This window comes from Crinia signifera, chromosome 2 (assembly GCF_055691185.1).
Source record: "Crinia signifera chromosome 2, ASM5569118v1, whole genome shotgun sequence".
Classification (NCBI taxonomy): Eukaryota; Metazoa; Chordata; class Amphibia; order Anura; family Myobatrachidae; genus Crinia; species Crinia signifera.
Genome location: NC_139218.1, coordinates 101,365,554 through 101,390,083, shown reverse-complemented (window position 1 = coordinate 101,390,083; position 24,530 = coordinate 101,365,554). Strand labels below are relative to the sequence as shown.

The following is a 24,530-nucleotide window of genomic DNA, read 5'->3' as shown; positions in this document are numbered from 1 at the left end:
AAACTTTGTGGTAATGTACTCTAGCTTAGTTGCCATCCATCGTTGCCATTGCCATCGATGGTTGCCATCGATGGCAATTTGGCAACTGGCCATCGATAGTGCTTAACTATGCAATGGATGACCATCGATATTTTTACACATCGATGGTCATCCATTGTGTTTGATTGATTGGCCTCTGGGCCAATCAAAACACGGGGGCGGGGCTATGCTCCGTGTCCCGGCACTTTGGAAAAAAAAAAAAACAGCAAAACATCGTTTTGCTATTCCATCGATGGAGGGAAACCATCTGGTACTCCCCCATCGATGGCAAAAGTATTCGACATCGGCCATGAACCATCGATGATTTCGAATCATCGATGGTCGATGGCCATCCCTACTCTAGCTTAAAGGTTACAGAGGCTATTATTGGGGCTAGGTTCTTTTCGTAGTTTATAGTAAGTTTGGCCTATTTAACCTCTATAAAGAGCTATGGGGACATTGGAGGAATATAGTTATTAAATTATGTATAGAGTGTATAACTATTATAAATTATATATTTGTATATTCTAAACTATAAATAATATTATTACTGTATGATGTGGATATTCAGGGGCTTGTTTTTAAACTTTTTTTTCCCCAGACATTTTTGCTAGGATTTTGGAAATATTTGATGACACATCTAGTACAGCAGATTACTGATATCATTTTTGCATGATCAATCAGAAATAATTTTAACATGCATCTGCTACATACTGTAGCCGCAAAATCACTTTCCACAGAGAGCAGTCACATGAGGTGAGCATGCGTAGCATAGTGTGCAATGCATACTGCATATATTAGTCACACTGGGTGCAGACTGCAGAACATTGTACAGTATGTAGACTCTGACAGTCTCCGTCTCACCTCCTTGGGAGGAGTTCCCTCACCCTCAGCCTTGCCCCGGAATCACTCCTGCTGTGTTCTGCTTATCTGTTTATACATGGTAAACACTCCAGTAGTCTCGTTTCTCTTGCAAAACATAGCAGACAGACATGGCGCTTGTCGGCTTAATGAGAAGGCTGAACAGCAGAGAGTACAAGAACTGGGTGAAAGCCGGCCAGTGTCTCTGTATGTTGCAGAGCCGGCTGCAGAGATTCATTGTTTCGGAGATGCAGAAGTTTCATAGAGAGCTGGCCGGCAGTGTCTCAGCCACAGCCAGACAGAGACATCGATGCCAGTGCAGAGCCACATGGAAGCAGGTAAGTGCAAAGTACTACTGCTTTGTTTGCAGAGATTATGTACAGGAAGACTTGTGTCTGTTAATAGGAGAAAAAAAAGCTTTCTTTTTTTTTGTTTATAGCCTTAGCTCAATTATCCATTGTGATAGGTTTCTGTCTGTAGCAATCATTATAATAAGAATAATTTATCACTAGCAGCTTTCATGATTGTTACCTGTCTTCTGTGTGTTATTGCATTTTACAGCTTACTACTACTTTGAAATTTTGGTAGTGAATGGGTAAAAACCAGACAGGCTCCATTTATCAAATGATCTGATGATGGGTACACACAGGACAATTTGAAGGACAATGTGGGCGTTCCTGTTTGGTCTGAACAACCAATTGTAGTGTTCATTCTAGCACCCGCTATCTTTGAAAACCCATGCAGTTCCTCTTCCCTGCCTGGGGTGTCGCTGTCTGCTGTAGTGCTTCTAGCACAGTCTGGTCTGTATATCAGCACTGATATGCAAACCGGACCTGTGCTAGAATCCCCACAGCAGACAGCGACACCCCAGGCAGGGAAGAGGTACTGCATGGGTTTTCAAAGATAGCGGTGCTAGAATGAACACTAAAATCATTCAAATCATTCCATGCATTGTTAACGATGCGTGTACCCACCAAGCGTTAACATTGGTCTATGATCTTCATGCATGCATGCAGGGAGATCATAGACTTTGTGCAGTGTATCAAATTGTTCTGTGTGTACGCCAGGGTTGCCGTCTTTAGTAGTCTCCTCTCCGGGAGAAGCCTGGAGAGTAGACTTTCAGCAGCACTATGCTAAGCTGTCCTCAATACTGCTCATCTGCTGGTATTACCAGCAGATGAACGGCTTTCCTGGTGATGATGCAGACGCACGCATCATCGCTCATCGCCGGGGCATACACACTGGGCGGCTTTCAGCTCAAAGTCGCCCAGTGTGTATGGGCCTTTAAGTCATTTGCAAATTTGTTCAGGTCTGAATCCGGCCCGTAATACACAAGGTGGTATTCACTGGCATAACTCTAGTCACCTTACATTCAATCTGTAGTGTTATTATCCGTTTAAAAAATTTGACTATTGTGGTGTTTTGCTTTTAAGTTTCAGCCTAATTGTCGCGTGTGTGCAGAATGGAAAGAAATCATTCTATCTCATCATAACAACAGAGATGGAGAAATACACTGGGGAAACTGTCGTCCATCATTATGGCCTACACATTACTGGGAGGTGGCAAAGGTAATGCTTAGGTAGACTATACAATGGGTGTGCAATAGGCTTCCGGATGTGCAGTTCATAGGTAGAGTAGACACAATCTGATCGCCTGGTTGTGAACTGTAAAAAAAAAATGTCCTTTCACTAAAAAACTAAGATGTGGCGTATCCAATATGTTCTGTAAAAAGACATCTAGTACATTGTTATATGAGAACACCAATTCCTTCATGGGCATAAATCATAAGATGTGATATATTAATTTAATTTAAAGATATTCAAGATGGTGATTTTATGGCTCTTTTCTCTCAGCACTGTTTTGTATCCATGGTGACTTAGGCCAGGTGACTCAAACGCTACACAATCACAGCTTTTGAAATTTTGAAAAACTATAAAGTAATATTAATCCAAAATGGAAAAGAAAATAACTGCATAAATCCAATTGCCTCAGATTCATCTTTTAATAATAATTGTAGTTCTAGTAGCTTAAAAATACAACAGAAATAAAAATAAATACAATCTTTAGTTTACTGCATACAGTATATACCAATGTTCTTTGAGTAGACTGTATGAGTGTAACTCAGTGCCAATGTTCTCACGCAATGTATACATTACCCCTAACAGTTCACATTTTCCAGGTGACCTGGGGATTTTCAAAATGTGGCAGTTGGTGATACACCGTGCACCAGCTAAAAGTGCCCTTACACGGTACAATTGTTGGGTGCGAGGAGATGCGTGCTCCCGTCACAAATCTCATCGCACAACTCAAAAAGTATGTGCTGCACATTTGTACTAGATCTCATTGCATTGCAAAACCGATGAGATGCAATGCAATATTGTATACAATAATTGTACCGTGTATGGGCACCTTTAGTGCCTTGGGAAACCTGAACTGTTGTGGGTACCTGTGGACCGAGGTTGGGAACCACTGCATTACACTGTGTGTATGCATAGAGGCGCAGTGAGTCACACTGTATAAGGAATGTACTGGCGATGTGCTTGGCATTCCTGAAAGGTGGCTATATGGTCACAGAAATGGTCCATCTTGTGGGCTTATTATGATAGTGTTGCTGTAGTGGTTGCATAAAGACACCTGGGGTGGAATGTTATGCCACCCGAGTTCAGTGGCTGTGCGGGATGCTGGGCAAACTTTTTTATTAAAGGAGCAATAAGTGATCGCCCCTTTAAAAAAAATAAAAAAAACAAGTTTGTCTGAAATCCTGTACGGCATTACATCCCACCCCTAATTGCTCACATTAGAGGCCATACTCAGATGGATACTATTCAGCTGCCATGGGGTTGGTGTACAAGTTACAATGGAGACTGTAGGTGGCGTCTAAAGATGCTCTAAGTGGCATTACAGAGTCTATAGTCCTTTCACTTTCAAATGCACGCTTGTACACCAGAGGATGGGCTGACACTAGCATTAGCATCAAGTCAGAGACATGACTACAGCAATAGGCGTTAAAGTGGTCACATCAGGGTTGAGTGCCTCTAATAGTAGTTCATGTTCTGCCACTATGACCGGAAAGGCTTGGACTGTAGGGGTAAAATGTAGTCGGGTGTGAAAATCAGAAAGTGAGCAGTTTTTAGGAGAGGTTTACCATTGTTTTTTTGAAGCAATCAATTACATGGCAAATTCAACCTGTTTTTTTTCAGTGTAAATAATTGCCGCTTAACCCCCCCCCAGAATATTCTCACTCTCACACCCTATTACTGTACATTTCGTCCTGGATGTCAATATGTTTTGAATTGTAGGAAAGGCTCATTTGTGTATCATGTGCTGTGCAATGTGATTTCTGCATGCTGACAAAGTACCAAATAAAGCTGGTGGTGTTTTTTGTTTTTTTTTCTTCATTTAAAGACTTTTTATTAATTGGATGTTATAGTTGTTGTTATGAATGATGCATCTGTTTAGCCATCCCCCAGTTACTATCCAGGAGCACCCAACACTTTTCCAAGGCAGGTCTGATATCATGCGTCTCAAATGCAGCGGTGCATTTGTGTAACACATGCCAAACATGGCTTTAGGGATTTCCGCAGTAGAAAAATGCTATTAAATATTGAAGTCCTCCTACCTCCATGTCGGTTTGTTTCTACCCAGTTTGTTTAATCAGTGTTGTTTCCCATTGTAAAGCGCAGCAGAATATGCTGCACTATATAAGAAACTGTAAATAAATAGTCACAGATGCACCACTGACATGGGGGTCACTGATCCGGAATGCTGGTCTATTTTTCCATTGCATGTTGTAAATGCATCCACGGCAAACTTTGGCAATGATATGTGAATTTTTTTATTAAAGTCTATTCATTGATGTATGATTGTTTTATTTTGTTACAGGTTTATTTGCCACGTGGGCATCTAGAGAAAGCACCCCAGGAGTGTGATGCAGCAGCCTTCCTCAATCTGATAAATACGTGTGATCATTTCAAAGTATCAAACATATCAAGGGTCCGAGGGGTAAGGTGATATAAATGGAATCAGTGCTTATCTCCTATGAAAGCTATTTGTTTAAGGTCACAATGATGGACAGAGATCAGATTCTCACCTCTCCACTTACCCAGTGGTCACTCACCAGCAGCATTCTGTCATAACTGATTACATGTGTGCTGCCAATATACTAGAACCACATTATGCCAGACTGGCTGATGAATTTATGAATAGGTACTGTAGATATCACCGAGTGAAACCTTGCTGCTGAGCCAGTCCCAAGTGCAGAGAAACTGTTTACAAATGTACCGCACACAGCAATTCCATAAAAAAATCTGACCATTCCCCTGTCATTGTCTCAGATCATAAAGTGTAGGAATGACTTGATGCACAACTCTGACATGATGGTCTCCTCTTCGTGGCTGGCAGACTTTGGACACAAGATGCATGAATTCATTTCTAAGTTTACACACATACCTGGCCTTGCTGAAGAAGGACAAACTATGCAAGAGGTACTGTAATAGTTTCTGTTATTCTTTATAGCCACAGGTGTCACAACCCCTTCCAGGGGTTGACCCCAAAATCCCAGGACCTCTGCATTGACAGGAGCCGGGTGCTGCAGCGTGACATTATCCTGCATCACCTGGGTCCTGTCACTGAGAAGGAGCTGGCATTGCAGTCACTAGTCTCTGGAACAGCCCAGAATCTGCAGGAGTAAGGTAATGGGGGCTTCCTTTAAGGCCATGCTGAATATTGACTACAGCGTGGGCACTCCCATGAGACCATCCAATAGGCCACACCGCTTATTTAAGGTGTTAGCGCTTTCGGTGTACGAGGTGGTTACTAGTGGCCCCACCAGGTATCTCCAATTTTTTTATTTTAAACCGGTATTTTTACTGATTTGTAAAGTTTCAAACAAGTTTAAAGAAGAAAAAAAAAACAGCGCTACACTGCCAAAAAATTAAATAATAAAATAGTAATAATACAAGCATATGCACGCATCAGCATCATAAAATGGAAGAGTGACGTACATAAAATAAACATATACCGGAAAAGTGCAAGGAGAAATGTCCCAGAAACAAACATGATCACTGAAAGTATATATAATAAGGCATAGGCGAAACCTAAGACCCAGAATGTGTCATAGGAGCTCATTATTGCACTGCCGGTCGGAGGGAGCTACATCCTGGGGGAGATTCCAGAAAAGGCTGCCATAACACCCAGAAGGCAGGAGGCATCTGAGATTGGTAGAGCACTCCTTACACTCCGTGGGGTAACTACACCTCTCTGCATTACAAACACGGACAACAGCACTTGCTACAGTGTGGTTCCACTGCAGGTTACAAATCACCAATTGAGTATTGGTAAAAACATAAAAACAATTATTAATTTGCAATTAATTATGTACTGTATTATAAAAGAAATACAGCCCATGGCTTTTTCTGATTGCATGAAAAACCGCTATTACTAACTTTCGCCTTGACTATTCATAGCTCCAAATTAAAATCACTAGTTATAGTGAGGAAATGCACTAGATCGCTCTGAAAATGCCCCTACATTTCTCCATGTGTAGGGGCAAAGCGATAGCGATGGGCGGCCATGCGCTTTGCTATCTCCCCGGCAATTAATGTCCAGCGTGTTAGATAGATCAAGTTAATTGTCGTGGGTCAGTGTTCTAAAGGCCCCTATACACTATGCGATTTGGTCCCGATTTCACCCGATTCAGATGGATCGGGCTGTGAAATTGGGCCAAATCGCAGGTATAGACACCCGGTCCGACCCAATGCACGGTCCCGTGCGCATCGGGTCAGAGTCGGGAGGTCGGACTGGCTGCACATAAGATTTGCTAAATCTTATGTGCAGCTGGGCAGGGGACACAGGCGGCGGATGCTGGCGAGGGAGATGGGCAGGGGGAGCCGGAGCAGGGAGCTGTCAATGCTCCGTCCGGTGGAGGGAGCAGGGGGTGGGGCGGGGGACGCTTCTAGTAGCGCAGAGGCAGCGGACGTTGCGGGGGACACAGGCGGCAGTAACGTAGAGGCAGGCAGGGGGAGCCGGGAGCTGTCAGCGCTGGAGAAAAAAAAAGCCCATACAATGAATGGGCAGACTGTGATTGGCTGAGCGCTCTCTCAGCCAGTCAGCAATTGGCTGAGAGAGCGCTCAGCCAATCACAGGCCGCCATTTCATTGTATGGGCTTTTTTTTCCTCCAGCGCTGACCGCTCCCGGTTCCCCCTGCCTGCCTCTACGTTACTGCTGCCTGTGTCCCCCGCAGCGTCCGCGCTGCCTCTGGGCTACTAGCAGCGCCCCCCCCAGCCACCTCGCAGCGTCCTCCACCCGCCACCTGGATGTCCCTTGCCCCCCTGCTCCCTCCACCTTGTAGCTCCCCGGGAGTTGCAAATGATACATCGCATGCGATGTATCATTTGCAAAACTTAGCACATCAGTGCCTAATCGTGTGTCACCCTCCAGGGGAGCTGCAGGGGGAAATCAGGTCCGACTTGTCCTTAGGACAAGTCGGACTAATGTATGGGGGCCTTTACACTGGCCCTAACAGATTGCTCAGCACGGTCGTGCTACGTGTGTAGAGCCCATAACACACAAGCACGCTTCCAATCACTGTTGCTACATTGCTACAAATAGATGTATAAATCAACTTTATACATATTTGCAACTGAGTTTCGATTTGCAACTCCTATATCAGTAATAACAAAGAGGAAAGTTAGCATAAATGCAAAGTTGATTTAAAAGTGATGTCTGTTGCTATATATATATATATATATATATATATATATATATATATATATATATATATATATATATATATATATATATATATATCAGGGTTGGATATTCCATTAAGGGCACTCACCAGTAAATCATGAAAAGTTTATTCAGGGTACATTACCAATCAGGCATAGTAGTCAGTCTACGTTTCGGCCACCAGGTGGCCTTTCTCAAGACAGGTCAGCTTAGATGACAGCTAGGATGACTCTTGTACTGTGTGGATGTCTAAGCTGACCTGTCTTGAGAAAGGCCACCTGGTGGCCGAAACGTAGACTGACTACTATGCCTGATTGGTAATGTACCCTGAATAAACTTTTCATGATTTACTGGTGAGTGCCCTTATTGGAATATCCAACCCTGCTATACATTGGGACACATTGTGTCACCTTAAAGGAGCACCGCGACTTGTTACATTGTTGGCTGGGAGTGCGGAATGACAGAATTTATATATATATATATATATATATATATATATATATATATATATATATATATATATATATATATATATATATATATATACACAGTATTTTTGATACTGGTAATTGATACTTACGGCCAGCCGCTATTTATATGTGCATATTGTAATTTCAATAAATATATATATTTTGGTCAGTTCCAAAAGCACTTTCAACTACAGTTTGCTGCTCTGGCATATGATTTCAGACATGGCAGATTAAAGTCCTCCAAGCTCCTTCTTTTGCTGTATTTTGAACAAGGATATTCGTGGGCATTTTCCGGTCCATATAAATTTAGTAAGCTCCCTGTTAAATTTGTTAAAGTCTGTTGAGGTGTTAGCCCATAATGTATCGTAGTTCAGTTAATACAGCTTAGAGGGGCTTGGTGGAATCTTTATTCCTAAATATGCTATCCCTTGTTTGGGAGCCCACTTAAAAGGAAACGACTCACCCCATCTTATTTTTGCCTCTGGAAAGAAGCTCAATGCCTCTGATTTTGAATAGTTGATTTTAAAAAACCCTATTCTCTCGAACTCTGCCAGTAGGGCTAACCGTATCGGGACTGACTGTTTCGGGTTTGAGAGAAGAGCTTTTATATATTGCAAGAGGACATACACAGCAGATATAGATAGATCGATAGATAGATATTTATAAAGGTCCACTGAGGGTCGGCACTCCCTTCAATAATTTCCAGCCAGGGTGCACATATTTTAGGCAATCTTTGTTCTCCTAATGAAGGGTTGAAAATGATCCTAAAAGCTTGATATCCATTGTGATGTTCCTCCTTAAAATGGTGGTGTGTGTATGTATATGTCCAGGGATAGTCCGGCACTCCCTAACTGACTCCCTTTCAATTGCTGTGGTGCCTTTCTTATAAATATAAAATCCAGCAATAGGTCGGACAGTGGGAATGGTGGGGAGGCCTGTAGAGAGTCTACTAAGGGGGAGGTGGGTATGAGGAAGTTAGTAAGGAATACAAATAAGTCCAGAGGAGAAATTCAACACAATGTTAGGGATACAAATTAAAATAAACATATATTAAAATGCCTACTGGCTAATGCAAGAAGCTTAGCAGGTAAAATTGGGGAACTTGAAACTGTGGTCACTAGGGACGATTATGACATTATTGGTATTACAGAAACATGGTGTAACGAGTCGCACAATTGGGAATTATACATGGAGGGATATACACTCTACAGAAAAGACAGGGAAAATAGAAAGGGCGGGGGGGGGGGGGGGGGCTATATGTAAAAAATAACTTAACATCATGTGAGAAAGAAATGAGCACAGGCACAGAGGTAGACTACACGGAGGCCGTGTGGGCAGAGATAACCGACAATAACAAAAAAACTAATAACAGAATTTTTATAGGGGTATGCTATAGACCACCGAACATAAACGAAGGGGACGAGTCTCTTCTTTTAAACCAAATCAAACAATCGATGCCCAGGGGCATATCAGCCCAATGCCCAGGGGCATCGAAGACAGCCCCGGGCTTCATCATGGGCAGATAAGTTCTGGAGGGGGGGGGGGCTTCTTTGGGGGGTCCCCACTCCCCCAGGACCCCTGCCCATGCTGACTGGTCAGGGGAATGAATGCTTTGGCTGGGGGGACTTGTATAAAAAGTCTCCCCCCTGCTGTGGCAATACCCTGCTGGCTGGTTGGACCCGGTGCTGGTTCTTGAAATACGGGGGACCCCTACTCATTTTGTCCCCCGTATTTTGGGAACCAGGACCGACCCTTGAGCCTGGTGCTGGTTTTGTAAAATCCAGGGGACCTCTATTTGTTCTGCCCCGTGATTTTATGAAACCAGGAACGGCTCTTTGAGCTCGGGGCTGGTTATGCTCTGGAGGGGGGACCCCACACAGTTCTTTTTTTCACTTTTTGGTTTTATCTCTTTTTTTTTACACCAGAAACATGCACAGATCTCAATGATCTGTGCATGTTTCTGCGAAATTCGCCAGTCAGAACCTGGTCAATTTATTTTGCGAGTTTTAGTAACCTTTACTAAAGCTCGCATCCAATTAAATAGACAATTTGTATACTTTTTAATGGGAAAACATCTGGATGCGATTTTTAGTTTAACTAAAAACCACACCTTTAAAATGTGCGAAATAGCGGGGAAAAATGCGATTTTTTTTTTTCTCGAAAATCGCACCCTATAAAATATGCGTTTTTCGGAAAATGGCCGATAACGGACGTTTTTGTGAAAAAAATCCCCCCGCCCATTGTCAAGACATTGGCAAGGTTAGAAATAATAATTTTTATTTGAAATAATAATTTTGTCCTTTAAACCTTGCTTTTGTCAAAGAATGCTCCTTTTGTAGCAATTACAGCATTGCAGACATTTGGCATTCTAGATGTTAGTTTTGTTGAGGTAATCTGAAGAAATTTCACCTCATGCTTCCAGAAGCACCTTCCACAAGTTGGATTGGCTTGATGGGTACTTCTTGAGTACCATATGGGGTTTTTGTTCCTAGAACGGCCACAATCGCGGGCATCGTGTACCTTAAAGTTAAGGTACACGATGCCCGCGATGGACCTGATTTCCTTTGAAATCAGGTCAATTTTACCGTCAAAGGCAAAATCGGGGGCATTGCGTCGGTTGCGGCCATTAACATTGCACCCGACGCGACCGACGCGATGCCCGCGATTTCGCCATAGGCTTCAATGTTAAAATATTTTTTAGCATTGAAATCAGGAGCATCGAATCGGTCTTGTGCCATATATTGGCACAAGATGAGATGGACTTGATTAAGTCCATCTCACATAGAAAACAATGTGAAATGGGCCAATATGACCCATTTCACATTGTATATGGCCCCGTCGTCACCCCACGATTGACGCCAACCCGAAGCTTGGAGAGCGACGGCGGTGCGCGTCCTCCAACCTTTTCATACCCCTACTATCCACGTCGGCGTGGAGTTGAGAATATAAAGTGTGGCGAGCCACCGAGCCCGAAGCGTGGCGAGCGCACGCATATACATGTGAAGTTATACGCGTCCCCTCGCGGGGCTCGCTGCGCTTCGGGCTCGGTGGCTGGCTGCGCTCGCCACACTTTATATTCTCAACTCCACGCCGACGTGGATAGTAGGGGTATGAAAAGGTCGTAGGACGCGCATCGCCTGCGCTCGCCACGCTTTGGGTTGGCGTCAATCGTGGGGTGGCAGCGTTGAGGGGGTAAAATTGGGGGTCTGGGGAATATTTTACATTGAATCCAATGTAAAATAGGGTCCCAGGGACCCTATTCAAATTTGATTGAATGTAAAAATCGGGTCGATCGCGTCGGTCGCATCGCATGCGATCGACGCGATTTTTCCGACACGACCACCCCGATGCAAATCGGGGTGGCCGTGCTAGGAAACAAGTACCCCATACGGGTATGGCATGGCATTGCATAATTGAGTGATAGGATGAAATTTACTAAGATGGGAGTTCTATTTCAGATGGGATGTTGCTATAGGCAACCAATCAGATACTGTCTATTACTTTCTAGAAGGTGCTACATTCATCTTTTTATTTATTTGACAGCTGTCTGTTTTCACAATGAACATTTCAGGTACTAATGTCGGATTGGAATGTTGAAGATCCAGGTTTATATGAGGTTGATGGACAATCTGCTCCTGGTATAGAGGTTGTTCATGGTGCAGTGTACAGAGACCCCCGCTTATTCTCACATACAGTAGAGATACGCCTTCTAAAGCAGCTGCTTGAAGAACTGTATCTAGAGATAGAAGAACACAGTACATTGTCTAATGAGGTGAGTCAGAAAGAACCGAACAGCGCTACAGTAAAACAAAATAATGAGGAAAGTAACTTACATAAAACACTCTGTGTTATTTTATAGGACCAGGATAATATTAGAAAAGTGAAGGACTTCTTAGCAGAGAATGATGATCTTCAGTATATGTTTGCAGAAGACATCCAACGATTGGACCAGTTGCAGAAGGATAATGACAATCTCAGTGCACAAGGTTAAGGTTTTTCCTTTTCATTAATATCAGTCAACAGGAGAACAAGTGGAAGAGTCCCATGTTCCTCATGAGATTTGCAATAGTTTTGTACATGCAAAATGAAGCACTGAGCACCATCTACAGGAGATAAAATGATATTGTCCTGTGTGCAAGGGAGACACATTATACAGTACATGTTACATGCTCAGGGCTGCCAAGAGAAATCCGGTACAACAGCGTCACGGGGGCCCCCCTGGAGTGGCAAGCGACAGAAAAGAGGTGTGGCCATTAAAGGATATAGGGGTGTGTACCACACCATATACCCTTTATGCAACACAATAGTAGACCCCTTATACTTGCCCATTACACATTATACTACACAGAATGAGCCAAAATTCACATGGAATGTCTTAAAATTCACATGATGCCACATGGAATGACACAAAATTCAAATTATTTCACACAGATTGAGGCAAAATTCAGGGAGAGTGAGAGGAATGGTGGGGATGCAGGGAGAGAGATGGTGGGGACAAAGGTGCATAGAGCGGAATGGCGGGATGCAGGGACAGAGACGGTGGTGACGAAGGACCAGACGGTGGGGACGCAGGGACAGAGACAAAGTAGGTCTAGAAGGTCATTTCTATGTAAGGAATAGCAACAGAAATCTTGGGGCCGGTACACCAATATCACTGGGATTGAAAAATGCTGAAACCCGGTATTCCCGGGATCCAGGGATTGGCATCCCTAAAAGAAAATTGCCCCCACACTGACTTGCTGTGGAGGGGGTCAGGCGGCCGCAGTGCATAGGCAGGCGTCGGGTAGACATGTGCGACTTGGGAGGCCCGGCGGCGAGCAGGTTCCGGTGTCGGGTATGATGTGGGAGGCCCGGCGGCAAACAGGTTTCGGCACTGGTGGTCAGCGCTGCGGCCTGAGCAGCGTGACCTATGACCGAATCACACAGCACAGGCCGCACGCCAGGTCGGGAACAGCCGGGCAGTGTCTGAGCGAGTGCTCAGACGCTGCCCGGCATTAGACTGCACATGTGAATGCGTGATTTGGTGCATGGACACAGCTAACCCCATGTCCGCTCTCCTAGTCCAGTGGTCTCCAACCTTAATTGAGCGAGAGCTACTTGTGACAAAAAAAAGTCCCAGAGAGCTACTAAAATTTGAACAATGCCCCTAATACTATGCCGCACACCGTAATGCCCCAGCGCAATATGCTGCACACTGTAATGCCCAATACATTATGCCACACACCACCATTTCTCTGAAACATGATGCAGCACACCATAATGCCTGATACTATGCTGCACACTGTAATGCCCCTGACACATTATGCCACACATTGCAATGGGCAGTGAAGAAAGGAATATATGTGCTTGCCGCAGGCACGCGTCAAAAATTTTTGGGCGCCGTTTTGTCTCTGTGAGGGCATGGCCAGTGTCTAATTCCCACAGGACCGTCCCAAAAAAATGGGATACACACAAAAATCGATACACACTGACTATACCACACCACGTTGCCCCCCACAGTAAGGCTTCTAATACATTATAAATTACCTGCTTGTTGCCAAGGGAGTTAATGTCCATTGCCAAGGGGTTAATATGCATTGCCAGGGGTTGTTGCTTGTTGTCAAGGGGAGTTAATGTCCGTTGCCAGGGGTTCTTGCTCGTTGCCAAGAGGGGGGTTAATGTCCGTTGCCAGGGGTTCTTGCTCGTTGCCAAGGGCTTAATATACATTGTCAGGGGTTATTACTTGTTACCAATGGGTTTATATTTGTTCCCAGGGGTTAATGCTCATTGCCAAGGGGGTTTAATGTACGTTGCCAGGGGTTCTTGCTCGTTGCCAAGGGGGGGGGGGGTTAATGTCCATTGCCAGGGGTTCTTGCTCATTGCCAAGGGGTTTTTAAATGTTGCCAAGGGGTTAATATTTTTTGCCAGGGGTTCTTGCTCGTTGCCAAGGGGGGTTTATTTCCATTGCCATGGGTTCTAGCTCGTTGCCAAGGGGTTAATATGTGCCCGGCCAACTGCCCGTCAGCTGCTGCTGCCCCCTGCTTTACCATGCCTTCCCCTGCGCACAGAGAGCCAGACTCTAGAAGTCATTTTTCACTTCCAGCGGCTCTGACAGGGAGCACAGCTCTGTAGCGTTACCAGGAAGTGCAGAGCTGTGCTTCCTGTCAGACGCTAGAGGTGAACTATGACTTCTAGCGTCTGTCTCTCCGTGTGCAGGGGAAGGACAGACAGTGGAAGCCGCAGCTGACGGCCGGTGGCCGGACACATGGGCGGGCGGACAGGTCCTTGTCCTCCCTACGCACCCGCAGCCCAAAAAATATATTTTAAAATGTGTTTCCGGACCCGGGCCCCCCTGGCAGGCCCGGGCCCAGGTAAAATGTACCCGCCCCCCCTGCCTCTCGGTGGCCCTGTACATGCTACCACTCTTTTGCTAAAATAAGCTGAGAAAACTTAGCAGTAAGCCTGCTGGGATCTTTTATTTCATTTATTACCTTTGCCTTCATAAACTGACCTCCCTGGGCCCTGTTATTAAGTGGCTCCTGCTAAGCAACTATATATTATGCAGCTGTGAGGCTGCAGTGTGGACTTATAGTGTAGGGGGGAGAAACCACTTAGAGTCAGAATCTTTGTTCAAGAAAAATGTATGCTATCACAGATGAAGCAAACACATAAGACGCTTCAAACCCAAATCCATATTTTTTTCCCTCACACGTAAAAGGACATTTTATTGAGACCGTCAGTGCATTAATCTTGGAGGACATTAAAAATGTGCCAACAAATAAAACCAAATACAATCTAACCAGAAAGAAAAGACCTAATCCACAGGATATATTGACTACCCTTCGTGAGCACTTTTTTTTTTTTTTAGGGGATAATGAAAACATTAATGAGATGACCATACATCTTAATGACCATTACACATTTCAAAAAATAAGAACAGACCCGACTATTAACATACAAAAAAAGTTACTTAGACTACTTATGAAATACAAGAATCTAGAGGTCAGCACTGAAAAAGAGTTTACATTTCTTAATAATGAAGGACCCACTATACCGTTAATATATCTTTTACCAAAAATACACAAAAACCTGACCCATCCTCCTGGAAGAAGGATAGTTTTAGGCATTAATTCAGCAACTGCCAATTTATTGGAATTTACGGACTTTTTTTTACAGCCTTCAGTCCTGACAAATTCCTCTCACCTAAAGCACACCAGCAGTCTCCTGAACCTCCGACCCACGATCCAGTGGGAGGAGGGTTTTTAGTTAGTTACTGCTGACGTCAAATTCCTATATTCCATCATTAAGCATGATAAAAGACTGGAGGCTATATCCAAATATAGAGAGGAGTGATTTGAATCACCGTTTACAACATTTTGTTGCCGAGAGTGTTGATCTGAACCTCAACAATAACTACTTCATGTTCGATGGTAATTTCTATACACAGAAAGTGGGCATGGCCATGGGCACCAGATTCGCTCCAAGCTATGCCAATATTTTCATGGGCATAATTTCGGGGGGAACCTCGTGTCATGGTCAAGATACATAGACGATATCATTTTTATATGGAAAGGGAATAACGAAGACAAAAGAGCTTTCTGTGATTATATTAATAGAAATGATACAAATATTGAACTATTTTTCAATATAAGTCAATCTACCATCGATTTCTTGTATATTACTATTGTGAATGATAATGGGTGTCTAGAAACCAAAACTTATACAAAATTGACAGATTGCCTTACATATATAACAGCTGTCATCACACTACTTGGCTTAATGCTATTCCAGACTGGCAGTTCAAATGCCTGAGATGTAATTTTTCAAATATAGAAGCATACCAAGAACTAGAAGTAAATATAGAAGCATACCAAGCGGCCACTAAAGAAATAGAAAGGAAGACACGTTTGAAACCCAAAATCACACATGACCCTACCAACAACGATTTAAATTTGGAATTTGTGATGGGCTTCAATGCCCAACACAAATTAATAGAAAAATCCATAAAAAAAAAACTTTACTTAATGATCATGATCACTCCTACCAAAGGTGCCTAAAAATATATATAAAAAATCTCCAAATATTAAAAATAAGCTTGTACGGAGCACCTTCAATTCTTCCAACAAAAAGTGGGAGGATCCTAACAAAAGGCTTCCATAGATGTGGCGTATGTAGAGGTTGTAGAGCCATAAAAGTGGTGGTCACTCCAAAACTACGGAACTTGTTGTTATTAATAACACCAAATACGTTACAGATAGCTGTATAACGTGTAATACACAAAATGTTGTTTATGCAATTGAATGTTCCTGCCACCTATTCTACATTGGTCGAACCTCAAGACCACTTATCAGAATAGGGAAACATTTGAATAACATCAAGAAGGGTTTGGAGACCCATAACCTGTCCCAACATTTCAAACTAGTACATGGTTCAAATGTCGGCGATAGTATTAGATTTATGGGCATCAAATTGGTGAAAGACGATATCAGAAAAAAAGAACAAAGTGTCCCAATTGGCTCGTGAAGAAATTAAGTGCATCTATAATTTTAATACTTTACAACCATATGGCCTCAATAATGACTTTGAAGTGAAATGTTTTTTTTTATGAGTCTTTTGGTTCATAAGAAAATCTTTTATAGATATATCCCTTTACAGATATATTTCACTCTTTCTGCACCAACTTTTTTAAGAGAATCTGTATAATAGTTTTTATAAATATTTTTTACATTATATTTTAATTATCTCCTTTGTTGCTTTTTTCATGTGCAATGATTCCATGTGACATCCCCGCTAAATAGGTCACTCTATATAGAAAGGCAGCAGGAGACACAATTCCACACCTCTATGTCCTAAAAGCATAAAGATGGATACTCCTTCTCTAAAGTCATACTACAATGCAACATTATCCATCAGCTTTACACAGAATTGTGTGCCGCTGCGGGTCTCCGCCAGTGTATGTATACAGAGGACCGAAAGTGGGGCCGTGACATGCACAGGACCTGACCGGAAGTGAGCCGCAAGGATCCCACAAGCCGGGTGCTGGCTTTTTTGGGGCCAAACCAAAGGGCTCCGGACTGGCCATCAGCACTATATAAACAGACTACAGTGCTATGAACAATATACCAACAAATAATGCCTTGATAAAGATCCAGGTAAGGGTCGAAACGCGTCGGAACCTCTTAACCAATAGACCCCGCTGGGAGAGATGTTTGCCGGCACCCTGGATGCCCTTATTTAATTACAGTAACCGGAACTGACATTATAATCACTATTGAGAACTAGTTTCATCCAGTTCTCCACTGTTTCCGGTAGTTTCTCTTTCCCATTGGGGAACCTGCTTTTAAACCATTCATGTACATATTGTTTGGTTATATGTGAATTTTATTCATTAAACCAGTATTATACTATATGCAGTTTATTTATATCCACATATGCAAATACGCCCTTCTTGACTGCATCTGGGCGGTCACCCTCCTTCTATTGGCTGTTATAATGGAGAAGAGGAGACGTCTATCCCCTGACAAGGATGTATGGTATTCCTTTTTCCTGTTCTCACGTCGTCTTGGGATTGCTAACCTCTGACCTATCTTGACCTTACAATCATATTTGGAGGCAGAGAAGAGGAGAAGATCATCCACTATTAGGGATGTTTTTGCATATAGTATTTCTAAAAGCGCCGGTGGAAGGGACACAACTTTTTGTGTTTTTAACACAAATCTTCCTTGTTGCATTTGTATATGGTGTGGGGACACCATTTTAGTGTTTCTTTCCATCAGCTGCTACAGAGCGCATTTGTGTTACCAGTTCACTACTTCCAAAATGTATGTTTATATGTTCTAAGCCATGCATGTCCAAACTATGGCCCTCCAGCTGTTGTGAAACTACAAGTCCCATCATGCATTGCCACAGTTTTGCTATTAGGGAATGCTAAAACTCTGGCAAAGCATGTTGGGATGTATAGTTTCATAACAGCTGGAGGGCCACAGTTTGGACATGCCTGCTTAAGCGATTTCTCGCCTGCATTGTAAGGTCAGTGCAGCAGCCGCCACTGATATTTTGTCCACATGGTTGAAATCCTTAATTGTAAAAGGGAAAATTAATTTTAAAAACACTTAGAGCCGAAACGTCATTGGATGAGACAGAATGTTGAATAAATTCACTATTTATATTTGGTGAGTGCCCTCTGTGATTTGCTAGTAACCATCTTGGGAATTTTATTTGGAACACCCTCCTGGGTCCTGAGTTTGTATTAATTATGTTATGAGTACACACTTTTTTTTGTTGCACTTTATATGTCTATTGTGACAAGGGTCACACAGGCCGGGTAAAAGGGTCTTTATTTCTCCACAGCAGTCAGGTTATTCACAGGTATACAGCAAAGCAGCATATAATTAATGAGCAGCACAATATACAAACTTCTCACCAGTTGGTACAGCATTCCAATGGCCCCTACCATTGCCCACACCCCCAGCCTATCGCCTGGACAGCTATTTTACTATCAGGAGCATTGGACTTGTCTACAGAACCCATTTTTGAAGGCAGCTCACAGGTGCAACTCATCAGCTTGGCAGAACTGGCTCCTGAGCTGCAACCAAAACCTGGACTGGATCCGTTTAACTGCTGTAGTGTGACAAAACATGAACAACCTCTTAACCCTGTGACACTATTTAATTATTATCATTTGTTTATGTACTTTTGTGGGACTATATAAACAAATTACAGATGGAGCGGGTCTCTTCCTTGCAGGGGATGGCGATGGCGACGCCACCCGCCATCTGTATCTGCGAAAGGGCACGCGCACGAGATGCGCGCGCGTGCCCTTTCGCACGGCTCCCCCGGGTCCCCGCCGGCTTGTCGGCGGTCACCCGGGGTCCCCACTGCCACCCCGCACCCCCCCCCCCTAACCCTGTCCGTCTCCCTGAAGCGGAGACGGACAGGGTTCCCGCCGCCCAGAAACTGAGTCAGATGGACGCCGGGCTGCTGGCGGATCACCAGCAGTGACGTTCTGGCGATTCGCCTGCAAGAGGGAGCCCGGCTCCATCTGTACATAAAAAACAGATGAGCAAATGAACAAAACAAAGACTTAAGTTGCCCATACACCTTTGGGCACTTTTCACCCAATTCTGGCCCATCGGGCCCAGAAAAACCGAGTGAAAACTGGCAAATCATATGTGTCTAACCTCAGATTACAATACAATGCACGGCCCTAAGTGCATGGGATCAGATCCGGAGATCTCAAATGCTGCACTTTAGATTTATCAGATTCGGCACCACATGTTTGGGTCATATACAATAAATTGAATGCTAAAGGACCACATATGATGTATCGCATACGATACGGCTCCCATATGGCTCCCCAGCAGGCAGTTGCCAAGATATTGCATGCAAGGCTGCATGCGATACCTTGGATTAGTGTATGGCCAACTTTACAGTACAATAGTGTAGGATAAATACATGGTATATAAACATTGCTGCATCAGGGTACATGTTAAGCATCAGGATGGCAGAAACTAAGAGTTTGGAGTAGAAGATAGTTTAGCTAAGAGAAGGAAAAGTACATGAGGGTGAAGGGCCTGCTTGTAAGAGCTAACATTCTAAAGGGAAAGAGCAGCCAGACAGAGGATACACAGATGTGGTAGACCATGAGCACAGAACAAAGGGTTAGGATGAGAAATGGCTGGGTTTGATGAAGATGGTCTTGAGACCCCGTTTAATTTTTTTTTTTTTAGAGTGGTGGGGAGTCTGATAAGGAGAGTTAGAGATTTCAGAGCTAGGGAGGATCGGCCAATATCTTGGAGACAGAAGTAATCAGTTGGCAGGAGAGGCGGCATGTATTTGTGGAGTGAAGAGGGTAGGTGGGTGTGTAAAGGGAGCTAAGGTCAGCTATGTAAGGGAACAGAATGGGTAACTGCTTTGTAAGTAATACTGCTTTTACACCAAAATCCCGGATCCGACCCGGTATTTGGCACACTGTTTCAATTTGGGTCAGAGCCGGGATTTTCTGGCGATGCAGAATATACCTGGACTGGCACCGTTTACACTGCAAACGGGTGCAGTGTTTGGAGATGATATCATCTCCACTCACTGGGACCGCTGATTAATGTGCCAGGACTGCCACGCTGGGGGCAAGCCCAGCACCAAGGTAAGCTTCTGGGCTTCCCCCAGCCTCTGTGCACTCCTAGCCCCCGAGGTGAATGGATGCCGCACTCAGGCATCCATTCACCTTCTCCCTGCCTCTGCTGCTGTCTGCGCTCCCCGCCCCCACCTCGGGTTGGGCTCTCCATTGCTTTAAACGTGATCCGGGATGGATGACCCCGCATACCTGTTTACACTGTCCCCCACCCGGGTTCTCTCCATGTACCCCTTCTGAACTGATGTTGACCTGGGTCCACCCCCGGGTTTTTGCCCCGGTGTAAAAGGAGTATTAGTGTAAGAAACTTGAAGTAGATGGATATAGTGGGGTATATTCAATGATTATTGTGAGCTGTGACAGCGAACAGTTCTGACTGCTTGTGGTCACAGCTCGCACGGTCAGTATTAAACTGACCCCCTGCACATGCCATTTCCCTGTCGCTAGTTTTTTTTTTTTAGGGATCGTGAAATAAATGGTGTGTGCGGCCGCTAAAACAGCGAGGCTCGTGGCTAAATGTATAGGCTGTATGGGGGAATCCTCTCTGACAGCGAGTGTTTCCCCGGAACGTAGAATAGGGTGAGCAGCCGGCACGGGGGTTAAACGGCAAGGGTTGCTTGTGATCGGTGATCCCCACCGTTTAATCCCCACCGTTTAATCCCCTCGCCGGCCGCATTGAATATGGGCCATTGTATTTAGTGAGGAAGATCAGCTGGCAAGCAACAATGAGGATTGATTGGAGTGGAGAGAGGCATTTGTCAGGGAGGCCAAATAGGAGAAGTTTAAATTAGTCCAATTTAGAGATGACCAGTGAGTGGATGAGGGTTTTATAATCAGACCATTTCTCAGGCAGGGTGAAAAAGGATTTAATCCTGGAACTATTTTTGAGATGGAAGAGGCAAGACTGCGAGAGGCTTGATTGGCTAGAGGAGATACACTATGTCAGTGGTCAGGGAACTCGGTCCTCATTACCCCACACAGTGCATGTTTTGCTGGTAACCCAGCAGGTGCACAGGTGTACTAATTACTCACAGACACATTTTATAAGGTCCGCAGGTGGAGTTAATTATTTCACTTGTGCTTCTGTGAGGAGACCTGCAAAACATGAAATGCGTGGGGTAATGAGGATCGAGTTCCCTGACCACTGCACAATGTAGGCGAAAGTAATTGGACAAGGAGCACAAATAGATCAACTAGATTTTATTGACATCGGTACTTTGTAGGTTTACCACCTGAGGAGTTTACTGCATATACCCTTGTGAAACCTGTGTTTTGCTGTTCCACGTTAAGGACCCCCCTCGTAAGGGCTGATGCCCCCGCACAGCTGTGAATGAATGATTTGCATAATCATCCATTCGCAGCTAGGGAGAAATTATTAGATAGTCGGCGACCATCGAATGATTTCTCCAGCGCTCGTAGATCAGAGATATTTCTATGGTGTCTCTGATCTTTGAGCACCCTGTGTGGGAAGTAGGTGGGCCGCTGACGTCAGAACATAGTTCCCCATGCCCACCCGCATCCTGCACATATGCAGATATGCGCCTGGGCATGCACAGATGAAAACATTACTCACAGACACATTTCAGTGCAAATATGCAAGGGACCGATTGAATTGGAATAAGGGCCCTTATTCTAGTTCATTCTTTCTGACAAAGTCCTTCTTAGATTGACAAAACCATGTGCACTGCAGGGGGGCAGATGTAACATGTGCAGAGAGAATTAGATTTGGGTGAGTTATTTTGTTTATGTGCAGGGTAAATACTGGCTGCTTTATTTTACACTTCAATATAGATCTCACTTTAAAGAAAAACCCCACCCAAATCTAACTCGCTCTGCAAGAGTTACATCTGCCCCACCTGCAGTGCACATGGGGCCTTATTCGAGTTCACTCTTTCAGAGAAAATCCTTCTTAGATGGACAAAACCATGTGCACTGCAGGTGGGGCAGATGTAACTTGTGCAGAGAGAATTAGATTTGGGTTCTCTATGACACCTTGATAAAGAAGCTAAGGCTTCGAAACCGTTGGTACATTTCTGCCTCTGCGTTTTATTTCTACTCTGAGTGCCGCCGCACCCCCTGGACTATATATATATATATATATATATATATATATATATATATATATATATATATATATATATATATATATATATATATATATATATATATATATATACACACACACACACACACACACACACACACACACACACACACACACACACACACACACACACACACACACACACACACACACACACACACATATATACAGTATATAGAGTCTTTTCCAGAATTCTCAAACTACAGAATCAGTCAAATAAATGCTGCAGGTGCAACCTTTAGTATCTTTGCCTTATTTTCAGTACATTCTCCGGATTGCAGTGTCCAAATGTTAAACCAACAGTCTATGCAGGGAATTGTCTTTTGCAGTATCAGGACTAATCTTTGTAGTACTATAACACAAACAGCAATAGCTGAAACTTGCAAAGGCTGGGTGACCAAATACAGACTAGTCACATATAAGTTCTGATTCAGCTGCTTGAATGGAAAAGTCTTTACTTGCTGGGTCTGTATCACAAACAAATGCCTGTCCATCACTGGTCAATTACTCACAGCAGCCAGGGTGCTCATCTCCTCTCAGCACTACTGTACCTTATAGCTTCACTCACTGTGGCTATGGAGGGATCACATAAACTTCAGGGTCTCCCAAAGTCTTTCTCTGCAGCTTAGCTGGCTAACTTCAGTGCCCTTGCTCCTTGCAGGGCCGGTGCTAGCTAACACAACGCCCCAGGCGGCGGGGAGCGCTCCGACGCTAACCCGCCCCCCACCCGCCGCTCACCCGCCGGGGGGGGGGGGGGGGGGTGATGCGTCCACCGCCGCTGCCGGGTCACTCCAGGGGGGGAGATTCTCCTGGGCGGCAATTGACAGCGGGGGGCTCAGGAAGCGCTGCTCTGCTATAATGGTGAGACAGCGCAAGTTCAGTGTCCCCACGCGCTGTGTGTCCGATGGCACAATCCTAGCACAGCAGCGCTTCCTGATCCCCCGCTGTCAATCACCACCCGAGAAAGTGTCTGCACAAAGCCGCCGGGGATAGCCGGTGGGAAGGGGGGTGCACTCTGTGACCTGCTCCGTCCCAAGTGCCGCCCTCCAGTGGCCGGCGCCCTAGGCAAATGCCTAGAGCTGCCTAGTGGTGGCGCCGGCCCTGGCTCCTTGTAATGCTGACTACTCCAGCAGCTATCACTCTGCAAACATGCTCTCTCCATATGCTGGCTGACTCAGTCCTCTCTTTTGCTTTCACTTTCTAAAACTCCTCACCTCATCCTGTGCATGTATAGCCAGTTTCCTGAGCCAATCCCTGCACTAGGAAGTGCATGCTATACATGTGGACACATGAGAGAAGAAGTTAACCTCTGCAGTACCCAGAGAGTCCCTGAAATGAGGCAGCAGAGTAAATAAAGCACATGGATGTTTTCCATAACAAAACACCAAATATGCATACACATTCCTGTACATTGCTTAAAAAAAAAAAAAACAGTCCCAGTATTTCTTTCTGGGGTGCCACATCTATATTTTTTTTTTTCTTCCTTAGGTTGTGCGTGTGCATAGACAACAACTATGCTAACTCACCCACAAGTTGGAATACAGATTTATGTGTGCAGTTTTCTACCCAAGTAAAGGAGTGAAGAATATCTCTTGCTGTGGTTACTTCTAATACAGTGACGGATACAGCAGTCTAAAGAGTTTGGTCAAGGTAGTTGATCTACCTCATGAATTCAATTTGATTTTCTGAATTGGTTTCTTAAAGAGCATTCTTCAATATCCTGATTTTCTTTTGATGACCATTATTTTTGCTATAACCCTGATGAAGTTGCTTAACAAAACGCGTTGGGTATTTTTAATAATAAATTGATTTACTGCAAAATGGATCCTGCATCTTCTGTGAATAGATGCGGATATTGGACATTTGAAAATTATGAATGTGACATTTTTATTATGACATATTAGTGTAATTCTCTTATTGTATTATTACTGCTGGGTGGTAGTTTTAGGTTTAGTTTTCATTTTAGAATCAAGTGCACTCTAATTATCTTCTTCCCAAGTAAAGTAAGATTTATGTCTTAATATGGTATTAAGCCATGAGAACAGCTTCATCATACCTTAAAGGGATTTTACAAATATGGTGCTCTCTACTGAAAGGTGTAGGACCAGTCAATGTTTTAATACTGTAAGCTTGTGAGCAGGGCTTTCCTACCACTTTGACTGTCTGTAACTACATACTTTGATTCATCACTGTTTGCTATTGTGAATTGCAATGTCATTTGCTGCTCTATATAAGAAA

General features: G+C 44.0%; 1 protein-coding gene and 1 long non-coding RNA gene across 3 annotated transcripts in view; both read left to right on the top strand.

Moving 5' to 3' along the window:
• Window positions 1–24,530, top strand: part of LOC146058802 (uncharacterized) — a 780,737-nt gene that overhangs the window by 179,269 nt on the left and 576,938 nt on the right. The gene's annotated exons all lie outside the window — the stretch shown is intronic.
• C2HXorf38 (chromosome 2 CXorf38 homolog) lies at window positions 832–24,530 on the top strand. Of its 2 annotated transcripts, none has more exons than XM_083172630.1 (7): window positions 832–1,217; window positions 2,313–2,447; window positions 4,762–4,881; window positions 5,214–5,363; window positions 11,651–11,851; window positions 11,939–12,065; window positions 16,857–17,465. In XM_083172630.1, the coding sequence occupies exons 1-7, from the start codon at window positions 1,011–1,013 to the stop codon at window positions 16,868–16,870; spliced, it is 954 nt and encodes a 317-aa protein (XP_083028756.1). In that variant the 5' UTR covers window positions 832–1,010; the 3' UTR covers window positions 16,871–17,465. The 2 variants fall into 2 exon arrangements, with proteins under 2 accessions (XP_083028756.1, XP_083028755.1); XM_083172629.1 differs by lacking the exon at window positions 16,857–17,465 and adding an exon at window positions 23,781–24,530 and having other exon boundaries at window positions 833–1,217.

Coding starts and splice junctions, on each gene's coding strand:
- C2HXorf38 (XM_083172629.1), top strand. CDS start 1,011: ATGGCGCTTGTCGGCTTAATGAGAAGGCTGAACAGCAGAGAGTACAAG. Junction 2,448..4,761: donor ATTACTGGGAGGTGGCAAAG/GTAATGCTTAGG, acceptor ATTTTGTTACAG/GTTTATTTGCCACGTGGGCA. Junction 11,852..11,938: donor ACAGTACATTGTCTAATGAG/GTGAGTCAGAAA, acceptor GTTATTTTATAG/GACCAGGATAATATTAGAAA.